Below are 16,498 nucleotides of genomic sequence, written 5' to 3' on the forward strand. Positions count from 1 at the left end.
CAGCCGAACGCCGTGTGTCTTAATAACTGCTCGTCTCTGATCATAACCTGCTGCTGTGTCTGGCTCGCTAGTCTGAGAGCCTTGTGTTCAGACGGCCTTTTTAAGACTAGGTTTAGTGTGTGTGTGTGTGTGTGTGTTTTCTGATTGTGTATGTCCTTGTCCGACACCATAATTTTATATGTTTACCATTGTCTAGAAAGTGGGGGCCTTGGAGTTAACCGATACAGAGGAAGTGAGTCATAGCGTTGCTGCCCTTTCAAAGTGTCACAGTGAAACCAGTCTACAGCATCAGAGAGAGCACAGAGCCAAGCTGCTGCCGCTGAGGGCTGCGAGTGTAGGAAACACAGCGTAATGGATTAACGGTGCTATTCCATGCAGCGTTAATGGCTTATTGATTTTAATACAGAGCATCGCATGGACAAGTGGCTCTTATATTGTGAGAGAGTAAATGTACATAATTGTGTGTTTGCGTGCACATCTGTGTGTCCACTTCGGTTTGCGTTTGTAAGTGTTTGAGCTTCTGCACAGGCGGCACAGCGCTGCAGTGGTTAGCACGGTCACCTCGCAGCAAGAAGCTTCTGGGTGCATGTTTCTTTCCCTCCAGGTTCTCTGGTTTCCTGCTGCAGTCTGAAGACATGCAGGTTGGGTTCATGAGTCACTCTCAACTGCCCACAGGTGTAAATGTGAGTGTGAATGGTTTGTCTCTATATGTTGGCTTTGTTAAATGTACAACCAGGTGGTTCCTGTGTCAGAAAGTATTTCCCATTTGCCCATGATTAACTGCTGTTTTAAATTCCAACAAAACTGCAACCGTGTCTCCCTCTCATTAAAACGATCAGACATCAACCACCAGAGGAAATAACAATAAGAAACTCAAAGTGTATAAAATGCAAGAGGGGGGATTTCTTTTCTTTTTTTTCCCTCCTGCCCCGTACTTAATCAGAGTTAATCAAAAGCTCTTCTAGTTCACCACCGTTCCTGCAGTTTGTTAGAGCCTCTTTACTCTGGTGGGAGTGTCCACTTTTCAGATGATTACACTGGAAGCCCTGCTGAGCATAACAATGACCCTCGCCACGCCTCCACAAAACACTGAGACTGATTTTGTGCAGGGATTTTACCTGTGTGGTAAATATTCAGGAGAGATGGTTGTAAATGTTGTGACGTAAATATGAAATATTATATTATATAGAAATGACCCACTTGACCCATCCAGTGTGAGATAATTATGTGATAGTAAGAAGACTAAATATGTTTTTTTTTTTTGCTTAATGTAGCTGGACATTGCCTTTTTATCATTCAGCTAAACTGGAAATAATATGTTTTTACCAACTTTTAGTTTCTCTATTTTGGACCTTCATTCTGTCTAATTTAATGAAGCATCAAACATTGTCATGCAGAGTGTTAAAATTTGCTTTCTGGCAGCTGCAGATGCTCTGACTGTGCAAATCCCCAAAGATATTATCTGTTGTAGCTGCTTGCATCCTTCCACCAGGCCTGGTCTAATGACACGTGGACCTTTTCGTAATTGTTTCATTTATTTTAGCACATACCTGTAAAGTAGGTGTATCCATCAGAGATTTGGAACAGCAGCTGAGGTGCTGACACTGTTTTCAGCCTCCTTGGAAGCTACTTTGGAGGAGCACCTCACATTTTCCCCTGACAGCATTTCACAGCTCAGCCCACAGCCGTGACAGGTGAAGGTCAGGGAGTCAGGAAGTGTGGACTCCAGGGGAATACAGCTGATTTTGCTCCTCTTCATTATTAGCGCTCGACTCTAATATCTGGGAGTTTTTTTTTTCTTTTTTTTTGTAACTGAAGCTCATGTGTGGCGGAGGAGAGCACAGATGGAGGAGAAAATATTTGGTGACTGAGCAGGAAACTGAGCGAAGCTTCACTTGTTCACAGCCTGTGAAAGATAAAAGGATTATAAGCCTCATCGGTCATCAACAAACCATCTTTTTCTTGCCGTTACGCCTCATTTTGCTCTTCATCTTTCTCTCTTCCTTCCAATCTGTTGTCAAAAAATTTCCAGTTGTGTCTCTTCTGTCTGTCTTTGATTTAATTCCAGCTCCTCCTCCTCATTAGAACTCCTCAACTTGCCCTCCTTTGATGCTTCTGAGTCTCTCACTCTCAGTCAGCTCCTTTTCTCTCTCTTTGAAATCATTCATTTCCATATCTTTCTCCTTTCTGGGTCTTTTGTCACGAACAGAAGCTTTGGATTTAGAAAAATGAAGATTAAAGATCAAAAGAAGACAGAAGTGCTGCCTTAAAATAGTCAGTCCACACATTATTGCCTGAATGAAGTAAACATGCTCCAGGGCATCGGAAACTAAAAGGAGAGCTGTTATAGTATTTAATGGGCTGAGCGTGGTCCGGTATGTACAAACGCCAGAGTCATGTTCATTAAAACCAAAGAAGCTCTGATGAAAACAAACTGTTAGCCTGCCCTTTTGTTGAAGATGCAGTATTGCAGCAGAATTAGCCACGACTTGACTTTATTTTCTGACCTTTTCCTCAACTAACTAAATAATGCAGTAAATAAAGAATGAGGGCCAAGCATCTTGTCATTGAGTGAAGTTTCCCGCACTTTCTGACAGAAGACTGTGTATAATTTCAACTGAACCCTGAAGTTATATTTAGGATTAAACACAGCCTGACTGCACCATTTATAGTCTGAAATACATGAAGGTGTCTCACAGATTATTATTGAACCTGAGGTGCTGCCTCAGAGTATTTCTCAGAATTAGTTTTAAGTATAAGGAGATTTACTTCACAGTAAAAAAAAATATATTTTCTGCTTTTACTGATGAAATAAGAACATCCTGAAGATGAAACAGTTACAAAAGTGGGAATAAAATCACATTTAAATCAGAATTAGCTTTTGATTTTTGAGTAATGGCACTCAGGTATTTTGTGATTGCAAGTCTTTTATTATTATCAGTGTTTGTCACTGTTTTGCATGATAAAGTAGTGAGTATTTGTTCTGATGAAAAATGTAAAGATGCAGGTGGAATATGTTTGATTAATTGCACACGGTGTTATTATTATTATTTTTTTAATATACTGTCTACAACTGCTTAAGTTAAGCATACAAATTTATTTCAGCTATCCCAAATTTGGTAGATTGTGTGTTCATTTAGGGCCCCATCACTTATTGCAAGAAGCTGACTGAGAAAATAATAATAATAAAATAGATTTTTTTAAGAATGTCGGCCACTGGTTTTCTGTGGTGCAGAGTTCTGACTTCTGAAGGCTTCTTTGATGCAGACCGGAGTAACTCGGTATGTGAGACTGTGTTTGACCTTGGAAACAGAAGTTTAGAAAGTAATCTCACTGTCTGGGATCCATTTCGTAGCTTTTCAGTCACATCACATATAATCACATCTTGATGGTGACATCTTGATTCTGTAAATCTGCTGATGATTCATTCCTTGACACTTGAATTATGTCCATTTCATAATTCAGCACCAGCATCTAATTGTCTTTGAGTGCAGTTTGTCTCTTTGTACAACTGTTTCAAGGCTTCCAAGTTTCCCAAGGGGTTGTTGTTCGACAGTAGTGTGTGAACCTTTCCTCTCTCCGTGTTTTTATCTTCCAGTACCGGATTGGGCAGCTGTACATGATCAGTAAACACAGCCATGAGCAGAGCGATCGTGGGGAAGGGGTGGAGGTCGTCCAGAATGAACCCTATGAGGACCCGACGCACGGCCAAGGACAGTTCACAGAGAAACGAGTCTACCTCAACAGGTCAGTGGAACATGTTTCTGATTATCTTTCTCTCTAATGGTTGTTGACTTAACATTTGAAAGATGTCTGTCTCGGGCAGAACCGTCTGGCCCTCAGGACAGGACATCTGTGTTTGTTAGTAGAAATAACAGGAAGCACTGAGGGGGTGGAAGGTAAAACAGTAGCCACCATGGTTGAGCGGTTGAGGAGAAGAGCGTGACCCACAGAAACTCGAACTTTGTTGACAGTAAATTCAAGATAAAAGGCATCACAAACCCACCCACACAGGTTGATTGGCAGGGGGTCTCTGGGTAGTGCAGAACTGAAACTCTGCAGCAGTTATCTTATAAATTACTGCTAATGTAATGTAATGTAATGTAATGTAAGTAATGTAAGTAATGCAGTTACTACTTTAGATATAATGTTGGAAAACCTGGAGCACAGAGGGTATCAGCATATCAACCACTGAAGATTACATTCAGTCATTTGATAAAACCGTTCAGACTTGCACACACACAGATCACTGCATCCTGTAAACATGTGTGTGCACCAGTATGTGTGTGTGCGCATGCAGATGCACAGTCTCGTTAGACCCTGGCGAGTCACAGAGAGATGACAGAGAATAGAATGGAAAATATGTGAAGGAAAGAAAGAGGAGAAGAGTGTGACAGCGGGAGAAAAATAAAGAGAAAGAGAGTAGAGAGGAGCGGCAGAGATGCTGTGGGCACAAATACCTGTGTCAGCGTTCACCAGGCCGGGGAACTAATTACGTTGAGTCAGCACAGCTCTGCTCTGCAGAGGGGAGGAAGAACGAAGGCAGAGGGAGCAAATGGAGAAGTTGGGCTTCCATTCAGGTATTTTCCTTCAGTTTGTTTTGTATTGAACAAAAGCAGAAACTAAAAATAGAAAATTTTATTAATAAGTTCAGATTCATAAAAATCCGTTTTTGCACCTTGTCTGGACAGAACTCATGGTTCAAACAGCAAAGTAATGCAAGTGACTGTGTAATGGAGAAGGTTTGGGCTGTCTCTGCACATCAATTCAAAACTGACTTTAGATGTTTCAAAATAAAAGCCATCCTTCCATGATGACCTTCTAGACTGCACCACTCCACTGAAGTATCTATTGTTGTTTTTCAGTGTGAACAGTTAAAGTGTGTTTTAAGCTGTTTTTTTTTTTTTGTGAAATTTTCAGACCAGTTCATTTATTTCACAACTCTTTTTTTCTTTTTACAAGACTTCAACAGCTTACTTTGCCCGTCCTTACATGGAGGGAATTTTAATAGACGAAGTGAGAAAGCAGGAAAAGATGACATGACAGAAACGAAAGAATCCAAACCACCCAGATGCTCAGCTTTTATGTCCATTACATCTGCAGCTTAGATGGAAAAAAAAACACAAAGCACTGACCTTTACAGAGCAGCCAACATTTTATCAAGATAAAATGTTTATTTCTCAGGACAAACACTAAATGATGCATAAATCCCGCTCACGTTGCTTATTGTGGTTCTCTCTTAAGTTGTTCCATGAAAAAGGTGGTTTTTCATAGATTTGTCTGCTCTTGCTGTGTGACGGACTGGCAACCTGTGCAGGATGAACCCCCCCCCCCCCCTCCGGGGACCCTCAAAAAGGATGAGCAGTATAGCTAATGGATGGATGGTCCACCCACACTGCTGACATTAATGCTGATAAACACATACAGCCTTTGTATATCCATCTGTGGCATAAATCAAACGAACTCCTTTCTGAATGAAAAAGGACACATTAGATTAAATCCTGTAAATTATGCTATATTGAATTAATAAAGTGGATTTTACCATAATTAACAGCCATTCTGCCCCATTCAACTGCCCCTCCATGTTTGGCTCTGCAACAACTAAACATTTAGGTCTGATTCACCAGCAGGGAAGTCAGTCTGGACTCGTTCTGTCACGCTTTAACCACCTCATTAACCCCCCCCCCAATCTGCCTCGCACTGTAATTCACTATTTGGCCTGATCTCGTCCGACCTGAACATCGATTCCACATTTGTTCCGTCAATAAGCTTCAGTAAGAGCAGAGAGGGGTTGGTTGATTTTATGATTGAATAAAGTTTTGTCTTTTCCTTAAGTGTTTTCGACTAAACCAGTATTTTTCTTTCTTCTAAATACAAACAGTGGCTCTGGCGTTAAAACTCCTAACAGCCACCCACCACGCTTCCACACTTGGCAACGTGGGCTCCGTCGCAGCAGCTATTGGCAAAGATCTTTAAAAGAACAAGGAGGGAATGGGAGAAATCAACAGATGGAGGTGTAGGAGGAGTGTCAGTCTCTTTTGTTGGGAGAATGAAAAAGAAAAAGAGAGAGAGAGAGAGAGGGGGGAATGAGCGAGCCTGCCAACATTCACACAATGTGACCGTCGAAGGCTGTTTTTATTCACAGCCGTCACGATGCAGTGGGCGCCATTTTTGTCCTCCATGAGAAACTGTTTTCCGTGTCAATCAAAGGAAGTGGAGCTGAAGGCAGGCTACATGAAAGCCCGTGCACTTCAGTGTCTCATAAACAAGTTCCCAGTGCAGCCTCAATTACAGTCGTGGCAGAGTTCAGAGTTCAGATCAGAGAATGTCAAGCACGCACACACACACACGCACTCACACACAAAGTCCCCCGGGTGCACGTACTGGCAGGATGCAGTACCTCTATGAACAGCGAACATATGGTGGATAATACAGGGAGGCTCAGTTTTACACTCTGTGAAATCACAGCGTGGCATTTTTAGGCTTTTTTGTACATATGAAACAAACAAGATATATATATTGGTGGATTTTATTACCTGGCCAGGCCCCCTGTTTCCAGTCTTTGTGCTAAGCTAAGCTAAGCTAAGCTAGGCTAACCACCTGCTAGCTGTAGCTTTACAGTGTACCAACATGATCGATCTTCTGATCTAACTCTTTGCAAAAAGAAAAAAAACATACATATAAAATGTAATAATAAAATAAAAAATATTTTCATTACTCATTAGTCTGATTATTTACTCACAGTCAATGAAATGTCCAAAAATGTCCAGAATTTACACTTTTTTATTTTTTTTCACCCATGTTGCTGCTGCTATCAAATAGAGAGAAAATACAGTCATGGGGTGGCGAAAGTGAAAAAGCAGCACTTGCCCCTCCCTCATTACTGCAGCTGAAGTGCTCTTGAGCACAGCAGATTAGACTGTGGTTGTCCTTGGCAGCTTCCAGGTGAGATTATGTAATTATGTGAATGTGTACAGGTTGTTCCTGAAAAGAGATCATTGCTCTCAGCTAAAAATGTTAAGATTTTTGATGATTGCTGCGATAACGGAGGCAATTTCAGCCCCATCCCCTGCTTTGCTGCTAAATACTCACAGCCTCTCTCCACATCTGTCTCTGTCTCTCTCTCTGTGTCCCTCTGCAGTAAATTACCCAGCTGGGCTCGAGCAGTGGTTCCCAAAATCTTCTACGTGACAGAGAAAGCATGGAACTACTACCCTTACACCATCACAGGTGAGCTTACGGAGAGCATGTGTTTGCTGGGCTGTAAAGCTGATCAGTCTGATGCAGTTTGAAGATCTCTCTGACCAAATATTGGACAGAGCCACACATGCACGTACAGCCCCACTGTAACACAGGAACATTTATAGAAATGGAGGCTTGAATAGTTGAGCACTGCAGTGCTTTTCTAAAGGTCAGCTTCTCAGTTAGTTTTTAGTGGGACGAAAACTGTTGTGTCAGTGAAAATACTGTGAGCTCAGCACTCGCCGCTCGGTGCAGCTGGTGCTTTACTGGATGTTTTAGGGAGTTGGACCAGTGTGAAAACATAGGAGTAGTTTTGTAGCAGCACAGGAAAGAGCTCTTTGAAGCACATGGTCCAAGATGACCAGTCATCGCTGCATTTTTAACACCTTTTTTTAAAAAAGAAAAGACACGCCTCCAGGAAAAAGCTGTCCCTGTGCAGCCTCACACGTGTTGTATAATTCAGGAAGCTCTGATGCTCAGATTTCAGCTTCTACATATGTCATTTCTGAAGGACATGTGGAGGTTTTGCCTCAGGAAGGCTCACAGTAATTATGGACACAGGGATCCTGAAAATATTGGAAATAAGAGGTTTTATGTCCATGTAAGCAAAATGTAAATGCGAGGAAAAAGGTCAGGGACCTCTGAAGATAGATGAGGGAAGAGGAGTTTGAAACATGGATCAATAAAGTGTAACTTAAACCCTGAAGATGTTAAGTAGACAGCAGCTCTAGACAAAAAACAAAACACACTGTAGATTCACAGGGGTCCTTAATAGTAACACACAACATTTAAAGATGTCTCAGTTGTTAATGTGGTGATGACAAAGTGATCACACTTTCAGTCACACCATTGCAGCTTTCTCTTTATCACTGTCAGTGTTTGCCAGGACGACACGATGTCAGCACGAACACGTTACAGACACGGAAACATGTTAAAGCCGACATGTATTTCCGTCTCTACAGTTTTTCCACTTATCCACACTGACGTGCAGTGAGTGCAGCAGTGGAACAAGCTCCACTCTGTAAATCACCAACATTACAGACAGCAATAGTCAGGAGTGCAAGGATCAGAGCCGCGGTGGCCAGAACGTATTTCTGTGATGCTTTTAATGATCCTGATCTAAGGAGACGTGTTACAAGCCGAGGAACTGAGATAAAAGGGAAAATTTCTTTTTGATGAGAGCAAATTAGACAAAGTAGAGGAGAAAGTCACAGAGGGAAGGGGATGATGTGGCCTAACGGAGATGTTAGAGTCACTGTTTAATGCAAACAAGTCCCATTCTTTGTACGTTGCGGCCCTCTCATTTCCTCCTGAGCAGGCTGTATAACTAACTGTCTGTGTTGTGTTCTCTCTCTGCTCCGACCTGACGTCTGTGTCACCTCACACCTCGGTCTGCAGAGTACACTGTAAGTATCCTCTACGCATGTTTCACTGTTCTGCATCGATGTGTTTTTGAGAATTCGTTCTGGGTGTTAATTCCTTGTGGGTTTGTCACGACGAGCGAGCACTTTCACTTCACACAGAGCCGCCGCTAAAATAAAACACGTGCAGCTTGAAGGAGCAAATTTGCCATCGTAGTTAGCTTGTTGACTGGATTTGAGTATTTGTAGTTCAGTCTATTTAGAAGCTATAATATCTGTTTACTTAACACACACACACACACTGGTGGGTGTTGTCTTTGCCAATAAGCAGAATGTGAAAACACATGAAGCTCTTGCAGTAGAGGACGACACATTTTTAAGACACGCATGAGTACAATTAGACTTTAGCTTCAAGGCTTCAGTTGTGCAGAGAGAGAAATGTCGACAGCGTGAGTCCCGTCGCTTCAGGGTGTGGGGATAAGAGGAGAAAGAGGACAATGTTGTGACAACAACTAAATGCTTGATATGGTGTGTGTTTATGTGTGGGAGCATTTGTGTTCAAGTGTGAGTCAGTGTAAATACAGTCATCCCAAGATTTTTAGTGGTTTCACATCTTTTCTTTATCCACAGTGCTCGTTCCTGCCCAAGTTCTCCATCCACATAGAGACAAAATATGAGGACAACAAAGGATGCAATGACAATGTGAGTACGTGTATGAGTATTCTGTACATACTGTTACAAATAACATTGACTTGACTCAGCTGTTAGTGACAACAATGTGTCTTAATTAATACCCTGACCAATTCTTTTTTTAGTTTTTGGGGTTGATACTCATATTTGATAGCAATAAGCCAGCTGATATGATTTTTCATATTAAGACATAACACTGTCTTTGATAGGAACTTTAAATGTGTTTTTAAAAAATGTGAAGATATATGATGAGCAGGACATTTTACAGTTGAAAAATCAACTCGTCACTGTTTCAGTGCTGCAGCTTCCTGTTCTTCATCAGTCGACATATACACCGATACTGATATCGATCTTACATCAGCCCATAGTCCCAGTCAGTGAACCAGTCAGGCTTTGACAAACCACACAAATCTCTCATCTTAATGTAACACTGCTGCCTGTCTCCTGTCCATCTCACACAGAAATGTGTAGAGCAAAACAGGCCAATTACAAAACAAAAATATCACATAGCAGACATATGGTTGAAAAGGAGACCTCTGTGAAGGCTTCATCATCCAGGCAGATCTGGCAACTCGCGGACCCTCCCGTGCAATCCCTTCACATCACAATGCCAACTATACATGAGCCTTGAGAGTCGGCCAAAACCTGCTCCACTTGTTGGACAGCTAATTTCATTTGGGCTCCTGGCCCACTCTCTGTCTTTCTCTCTCCACTCTCCAGCTTGTATTAGTCATCAAAGGCTGCCACTGAAGAAGTGGAGAAGAAGAAGAATGGCAGGGTCGTGTGCAACGGACAAATTGCTTGAAATATACCGTGGTGTGTGGCCAGCAGGTTGATTTTTAGTGTGTCGTCTTATTTTGCTTTAGATTGTCAGGGAGTTGCTGATTGGATATGGAAGGAACTTGCTCCCAACTGGACTCAAGTGTCTTGTGTCTTGATGTATCTTGTGTTTGTTTGGTTCGATGAGACAAGGCGACGGATAAAAGGCGTCTTTATTCAGTTTAAAGCGCAGAAATCGCCTCGAGCAAATGTACTTCAAGGGTGAGAACTGAAAGAAATCACAGTCGTACGGCATAAATACTGTATGTGTGTGTGTGTGTGTGTGTGTGTGTGTGTGTAAGATTGTGTTTGGTTGCCAGACAGTTTGAGATGCCTGTATATATGTATGAGCATAGACGGAAGGATTTAGAGATGAAGGAAAGGAAAGGAAGGAAAGAAGGAAGGGTGGAAGGAAGTAGAAGGGAGGAAAATGATGGATATGTGGACAGGAAATGAGTGGGTGGAGGGTGTGGTAACAGTATATGACATGTAGAATTCCACAGTACTATCCAATGTCATACGCAGACACACAGACACACACAAAGTGTGTACACTGACTCATACACACACTAACACATTAAGCTTTAACATGTGTCCTGAGGCACGTGTTGCTCCAGTAAAATCTCCACAGGCTCCTGAGCTGCACAGCAGGCAGGATGAGAAAACACATCTATTTCTTTCTTCCTCCTTCATGCTATACTCCACATTTTCAATATTGATACCTTTATTTATTTATTTTTCCATCATTTTACCACTTAGCAGGTCAACATTTAAAAAACAAACTGATGCATTGCTTCACTGCAGTTGATTGGAACGGCTTGACCGTGGAGATCTTCATGAGCTCTCAAAAGGCTGCCATGCATCTGCACAAGTGCATCTTCTGCTGGGACCGTCTCTGGAATTCACTATAAAGGGAACATGTCTTTCATTAGCCTTGAAATGTAATGATTTGGCAGGAAGGCGACCTCTAAATGAGCAGATTCCTCCGCAGCAAACACTGCATGCCTCCTCTCGGGCAGATCTTTTCTGGAATCATTTCTGGATTCACAGTGCCCTGACAAATATGCTAACGACTATTGCAGACACTGATATTTCTGCCTCATTATATTCAGCTAATGGTTACATTATGCGTGTAATGAGTGTGAATTGTCTGTTTTGTTTGTATTGTCCTATTCCAGGATAATGGGAGTGCAGTCAAATCCATTTTTTATTGAGTCAGCTCTCACATGGCATTTTAGGACAGAAATGACCACAGACTATCTGCTTGTGTTTGCCATGTTTTCACAAGCAAGATGACAAGATGAAGTCCGCCAACAGCTGGTGACATACACGCTAAAATAGCGCAAAGTATTAGCATAAAGCATCGAACTGGGACGCAAGGTGCTATGTTCACAGGTTGGAACAAGGCGATGTCTGTTGCTGAGCGGCGCTGTCATTGTTCATGGGATGACAAGCGTCGTCATCCCTTAGTTGTTATTTCTCTCTGTTGATCTCCGCATTCCACGTGAATCATTGTTGCCCCTTTTATTTTTTTAACTATTTACATTAGATCCATGAATTCTTCCGGTGGATGAGTACACTCATGTTTTTAAATTTTGCAGAGTGAAGCACACACAAACCTGTGTTTCCCCTCACATTTTGTTTCACTCCCTGCTTGTCCTTCTCCACGTCCTATCTGCATGCTTTTCCTTTGTTCCTCCCTCTTTTCCCGCACCCCTCCCTCCCCCATCTCTATGTCTTTTTTATTGTTTACCTCCTCAATTTCTCCTCTCATCCACCTCTGCCTCCCTCCCTCCTCATCCTGGTCTCCTCATCCTGGTCTCCATGCACTCATGCATGCTGACATATCACCCTTATAGTGCCAGCAGTGCTCATCCACACTGTAAAATACAGAATGTACAGACAGAAAGGAAGTAAGGAGAAAGGAGAGAAAGAATAAGAGATGGAGAGAGAGAGAGAGAGAGAGAGAGAGAGAGAGAGAGAGAGAGAGAGAGAGAGAGAGAGAGAGAGAGAGAGAGAGAGAGAGAGAGAGAGAGAGAGAGAGAGAGAGAGAGAGAGAGAGAGAGAGAGAGAGAGATCACAGTCAGTTCGGTGGCTCCAAAATGATGGTAAAGCATTTAGTAATGTGATAAATAATAAAAACAGAGTCCGCATTAGCCAGGATGTTGATGTGAAATACGCGGGTCTTATCAGCTGGAATCAGAAAGTGAGTCTACAACAGAGATGAGAATGATACCCTGTAGAGTCATGTTATTACTTAAACTAATTTCAATTGTCAGCTGCTGAGAAGCTGCTCCTGCCTGCTGGGGAATTAATTTACGACTGAGGAAGGAATGAAGTTGGAGAAGCGAGTGAGTTGCTCACTTCACAGAAATGAGAACTTCTCTTCAAAAATAAAAGGGGCAATGGCCCCTCAACTCTCACACATGAAGAAGAAGCTCTGCATGATGAAGTCCTGAGAACATAAACCTTCACTTCAGTCAGAGATGGTCTTGACTGAGATAAATTTCCCTAAAACAATTGTTTTGAAGCCTAAAACGTGTCAAAATAAAGTATATAGCGACAGCTGGCACCAGACAGTTTTTTTCCTCAAGAGTTATGAGACATCAGATGCTTTTTTTTTTTTACGTTTAATCTCTCAGCAACCTACCTTCAATTAACTTAAAGATAAATCTCTTAAATGAAGCCTGCAGCCTTTAACCTCACTCTAAATGCACACATGCAGATTTTCCCATCTCCAGTACATATAAATGGCACTGTGACACTGTGGTGGCAGCTCTGTTCGAGGATGCTCTTGTGAGATAGTGTGTGTATAAATAAATAGATTGCGTGGCTGTGAATGCATTGATAAATGGATAAATGGGTATATTGCAGTAATGTAAAGGTATATGCGCTCACACTTGATTCATTGCAGTAAGAAGTTTCCATTAAATCAAAAACACATGAGAAGCTGAGGAGGGAAAAGCGAAGTCGCACTCACTTTTTCCTTACAATCAAGTGTCTGTCTGCACAACATGTGACAGTAATTGCAATCATTGGGCACAATAACAAATTACAGACATGGGCATAGAGCACCTCCCAGTGGTTATGTAAGCAATTGCAATGTGTGTTCTTGTGGCTTACTGTCAAGCACTTGTAACAGTATAAATCATTTCTTATTTTCAGTCAAGCAGTAAGGGAGATTTCCTGGCCACATATTGATTGATGTAAACTGGGAAGGACATATTTGTGTGTTTCATGTGAGGAGCCCACAGGCTGACTGGTCTGTTTTTCCTTTCAGATCTTCGACACCGAGCTGAAGGAGCAGGAGAGGGAGGTGTGCTACATTGACATCGCCTACGATGAGATCCCTGAGCGCTACTATAAAGAGTCTGAGGTGAGCTTGTGTAGGTGTGTGCGAGTGTAGAAGCTTGTGTATATTGGGGAGTTAACACCATCAGCTAGGTGTAAGTAACTGTGCTGTAGAATTTGTAAATGCAGGAGTAAAACACTGTGATTGAAGAGACAGTATAGGTTCAGCTTCTGTCTTTTTTTCCTTTTTGTTTAAACTGTTTTATGTCTAATAATTACCCAGTGATGAAGTCCCTCTGTCCCTATGAGAATCTTCACAAAATAATAATACAGCGTTATCCTTATCTGTTGAATTTGTTGTTAAAACCCAAACTCTCACTCTAATGCAAACTTTGGGGACTTGAGAAATCTCAAATCAGTCCCACCCAGCATTTATCTGTTGCCTTTTCATACTTCAGAGTCTGTGAAGTGAGAGAGCTGGTAATTGCCTTCATAGCTGTTTGATAACAGATTGCCTCAGCTCTAATGAGGCTGGATAGAGATTCTCCAAGGACCAGAGGGGTTAATGCAAATGGTATTTAATACTGGTGTTCAGTTGTGCATCTAATTTTAGGCTCTCCCTTAAGTATAACTCCAGTGGGGTGCAGAAACAACGACGCCTGAAGGTTTGGGTTAATTACGGTAATATTTAACGAGTGCGCGTTCATGCTTCCGCATCACAGGACTTGCGATACTTCAAGTCAGAGAAGACGTCGCGAGGGATGCTTCAGGAGGGCTGGAGGGACACCCAGAATCCCATCATGTGCTCGTACAAACTGGTCACTGTCAAGTTTGAGGTGTGGGGCCTGCAGACCCGAGTGGAGCAGTTCGTACACAAGGTGAGAGGTCAACCAGGGGATGAAATCTGCCCCTCTCATTTTAGTCAATAGCTGAACTTCATTGTGTATTTTAATGGTTCTAAGTTGCAGTCATGAATCGTTATATTTATCCTGCTTTTCACAGTGAAGTTCATTTGTTTTCATCCATTCATTCAAACCATTTGGTCATTACTTAAAAGAAAAGGCTGAAGATATTCTATCATTTTCATATTTCAACAAATCCCAGAAAAAGACCTAAATCAGTAAGTTAGTTTGTCTCTCAAAACTTTCTGTCTACCCTTCCCTGTCTTCCCCTGACACTCAGCAACAACCCAATCATTTTTACTCAAGACATGAATATTTTAAAAAGGACTAATCAAACTATGGAGTTTTATATTGTCTGTGTTGCTCCAAATGTCTGAAAGAATACCTCTTTCCTCACATCTAGTTTAATGTAAAATGCAGTTGAGCTTCGATTCTCATTTAAAATCTCAAAGACTTGAGAGGAAAGCAACTTAAACTTACAGATGATCGTACTTCCGCAGCATGAATCTTGAATATTCTGAGTTTAAACACGACAACATTCAGGAGGTAAAATAAATAAAAAGAGGTTGCATGAGTAACTATTTCTGATCATCTTTGTGTTACAGGTGGTTCGTGATGTGCTGCTGCTGGGGCACAGGCAGGCGTTTGCCTGGGTGGATGAGTGGATTGGTAAGTCCTGCTGTGTATGCACTATGCACTTCACAGCTGTTGGCACATTTCAACTTTTCAGTCATCAACTATTTACTCACATTCAGTTATGTTAATTTAAAGAATGGAAAACCATCATTTTATGAACTCATGGATGCTTCCTCAAAAATAGAGCAGTTTTTTTTTTTAAATTATTGTTGTATATTGTGAATGATTCCTTACGTGAACCTTAAATGTGCTGTGTAACTGTTTATTCTTTAAAATGTTAGCACTGTCGTAGCTACTTTGATTTTTATAAACCACTGCTGTGTGATTTCTGTTTATTTACTAGTTGTGTGCATGAAAAATCATTCCACCTGCATCTAACACCTGTCCCGGCCAGCCCTGCTCTTTCTCCAGTAGCATGGATCCGCCTCTGGGTGTCAGCGCTAACCCCCTCATAACACTGTTCTTGGTGGTTGTAGTTTCCAGGCATGGTTGGTGCACCATGAAAATGACTCTTATACCATAAGCTTTCATGTTTCATGGTAGAGAAATGCATACAGAAGTAGACAGTACTGGTGTATGTGTTGTTTTCATATTAAAGCCAAATATAAAGTTGCAAGACGTTTGTCTGCCAAACCTGTGTGTATGGTCCCAACCTTGCCAGCTAATTACATTAAAGGAATAATTGGAATTTTCCATCCACTTCCTGACACATGAAAGCTGCCTCTCCCTGTCTCTCTGAGAGCCTTGCTGCACAGGAGGCAGCCCTGTTTGCATTCACAAGTGGCTGCGACACATCCACTCACTCTCAACTGCTGAGCCTTTCCCACAGCTGCAGGGCATACAGATAACAAACCCATTATCTTTGTCATGAACAAATCCTCTCCTCTCCTCTTTATAACTGCTAACTCCCCACAACCTGGACAATCCTTCCTAAATCTTCTCACATGGGGAATGATTTTGCCCGTGGAGTAAGTGAGCCCTTGCAGGTGTTGCTGTCTTGTGCCTACAATGATCCAACCTCTTCTCTGGGTGTGGATTGTTCACGCTTTTTCTTACTCTTGAAAGGTCCATAACCCTTTCCTTCCTTTCCTCCTTCCTGGTGTGGCTCGGGTTTGTCTAGCTGTCTCCTGTAGACTCTCTGGGCCGTGGGAAGCTCGCACTTTAACCTGTAAAGCTTTCACTAAAAAAAAGAAGAAAAAAAAAACCAAAACAGCTCTAATCATCTGTTAAAAACTCTTTACTCACCCACGGAATGCACCTTTGCCACCTAATCCTCTCCTCCCCCACCTGTCTCTTAATTGGAGCGCCCATTGTTGAGGAGTTATCAACCTTTCGACCCTCGTTCCACCCCTCCCCCTCCCCCCTTCTTCCAGATATGACTTTGGATGACGTGCGGGATTACGAGAGACAAATGCATGAGAAAACCAACATTAAAGTTTGCCTTGAGCAGCAAGAACATTCCACAACAAACCCATCTTCATTGGATGACATAGAGATCCATGACAAAGCCAGAGTATGTGTCTTTTTCATTGTTCCTTCACTCCATTGTTCCTCCTC

At 42.0% G+C, this 16,498-nt stretch overlaps 1 protein-coding gene across 1 annotated transcript in view; it reads left to right on the forward strand.

Moving 5' to 3' along the window:
• LOC139636375 (cytoplasmic phosphatidylinositol transfer protein 1-like) overlaps positions 1-16,498 on the forward strand; it is a 69,439-nt gene that overhangs the window by 48,202 nt on the left and 4,739 nt on the right. The window contains exons 2-8 of the mRNA XM_071504417.1: positions 3,599-3,747; positions 7,142-7,230; positions 8,641-8,648; positions 9,234-9,305; positions 13,393-13,488; positions 14,126-14,281; positions 14,911-14,974. Coding sequence (XP_071360518.1) covers positions 3,599-3,747; positions 7,142-7,230; positions 8,641-8,648; positions 9,234-9,305; positions 13,393-13,488; positions 14,126-14,281; positions 14,911-14,974 — 634 coding nt within the window. The remainder of the gene's footprint in view (positions 1-3,598; positions 3,748-7,141; positions 7,231-8,640; positions 8,649-9,233; positions 9,306-13,392; positions 13,489-14,125; positions 14,282-14,910; positions 14,975-16,498) is intronic.

The sequence above is a fragment of the Trachinotus anak genome, unplaced genomic scaffold (assembly GCF_046630095.1).
Source record: "Trachinotus anak isolate AG129_WGS33_773 ecotype Australia unplaced genomic scaffold, CSIRO_AGI_Tana_v1 ptg000019l, whole genome shotgun sequence".
Lineage (NCBI taxonomy): Eukaryota > Metazoa > Chordata > Actinopteri > Carangiformes > Carangidae > Trachinotus > Trachinotus anak.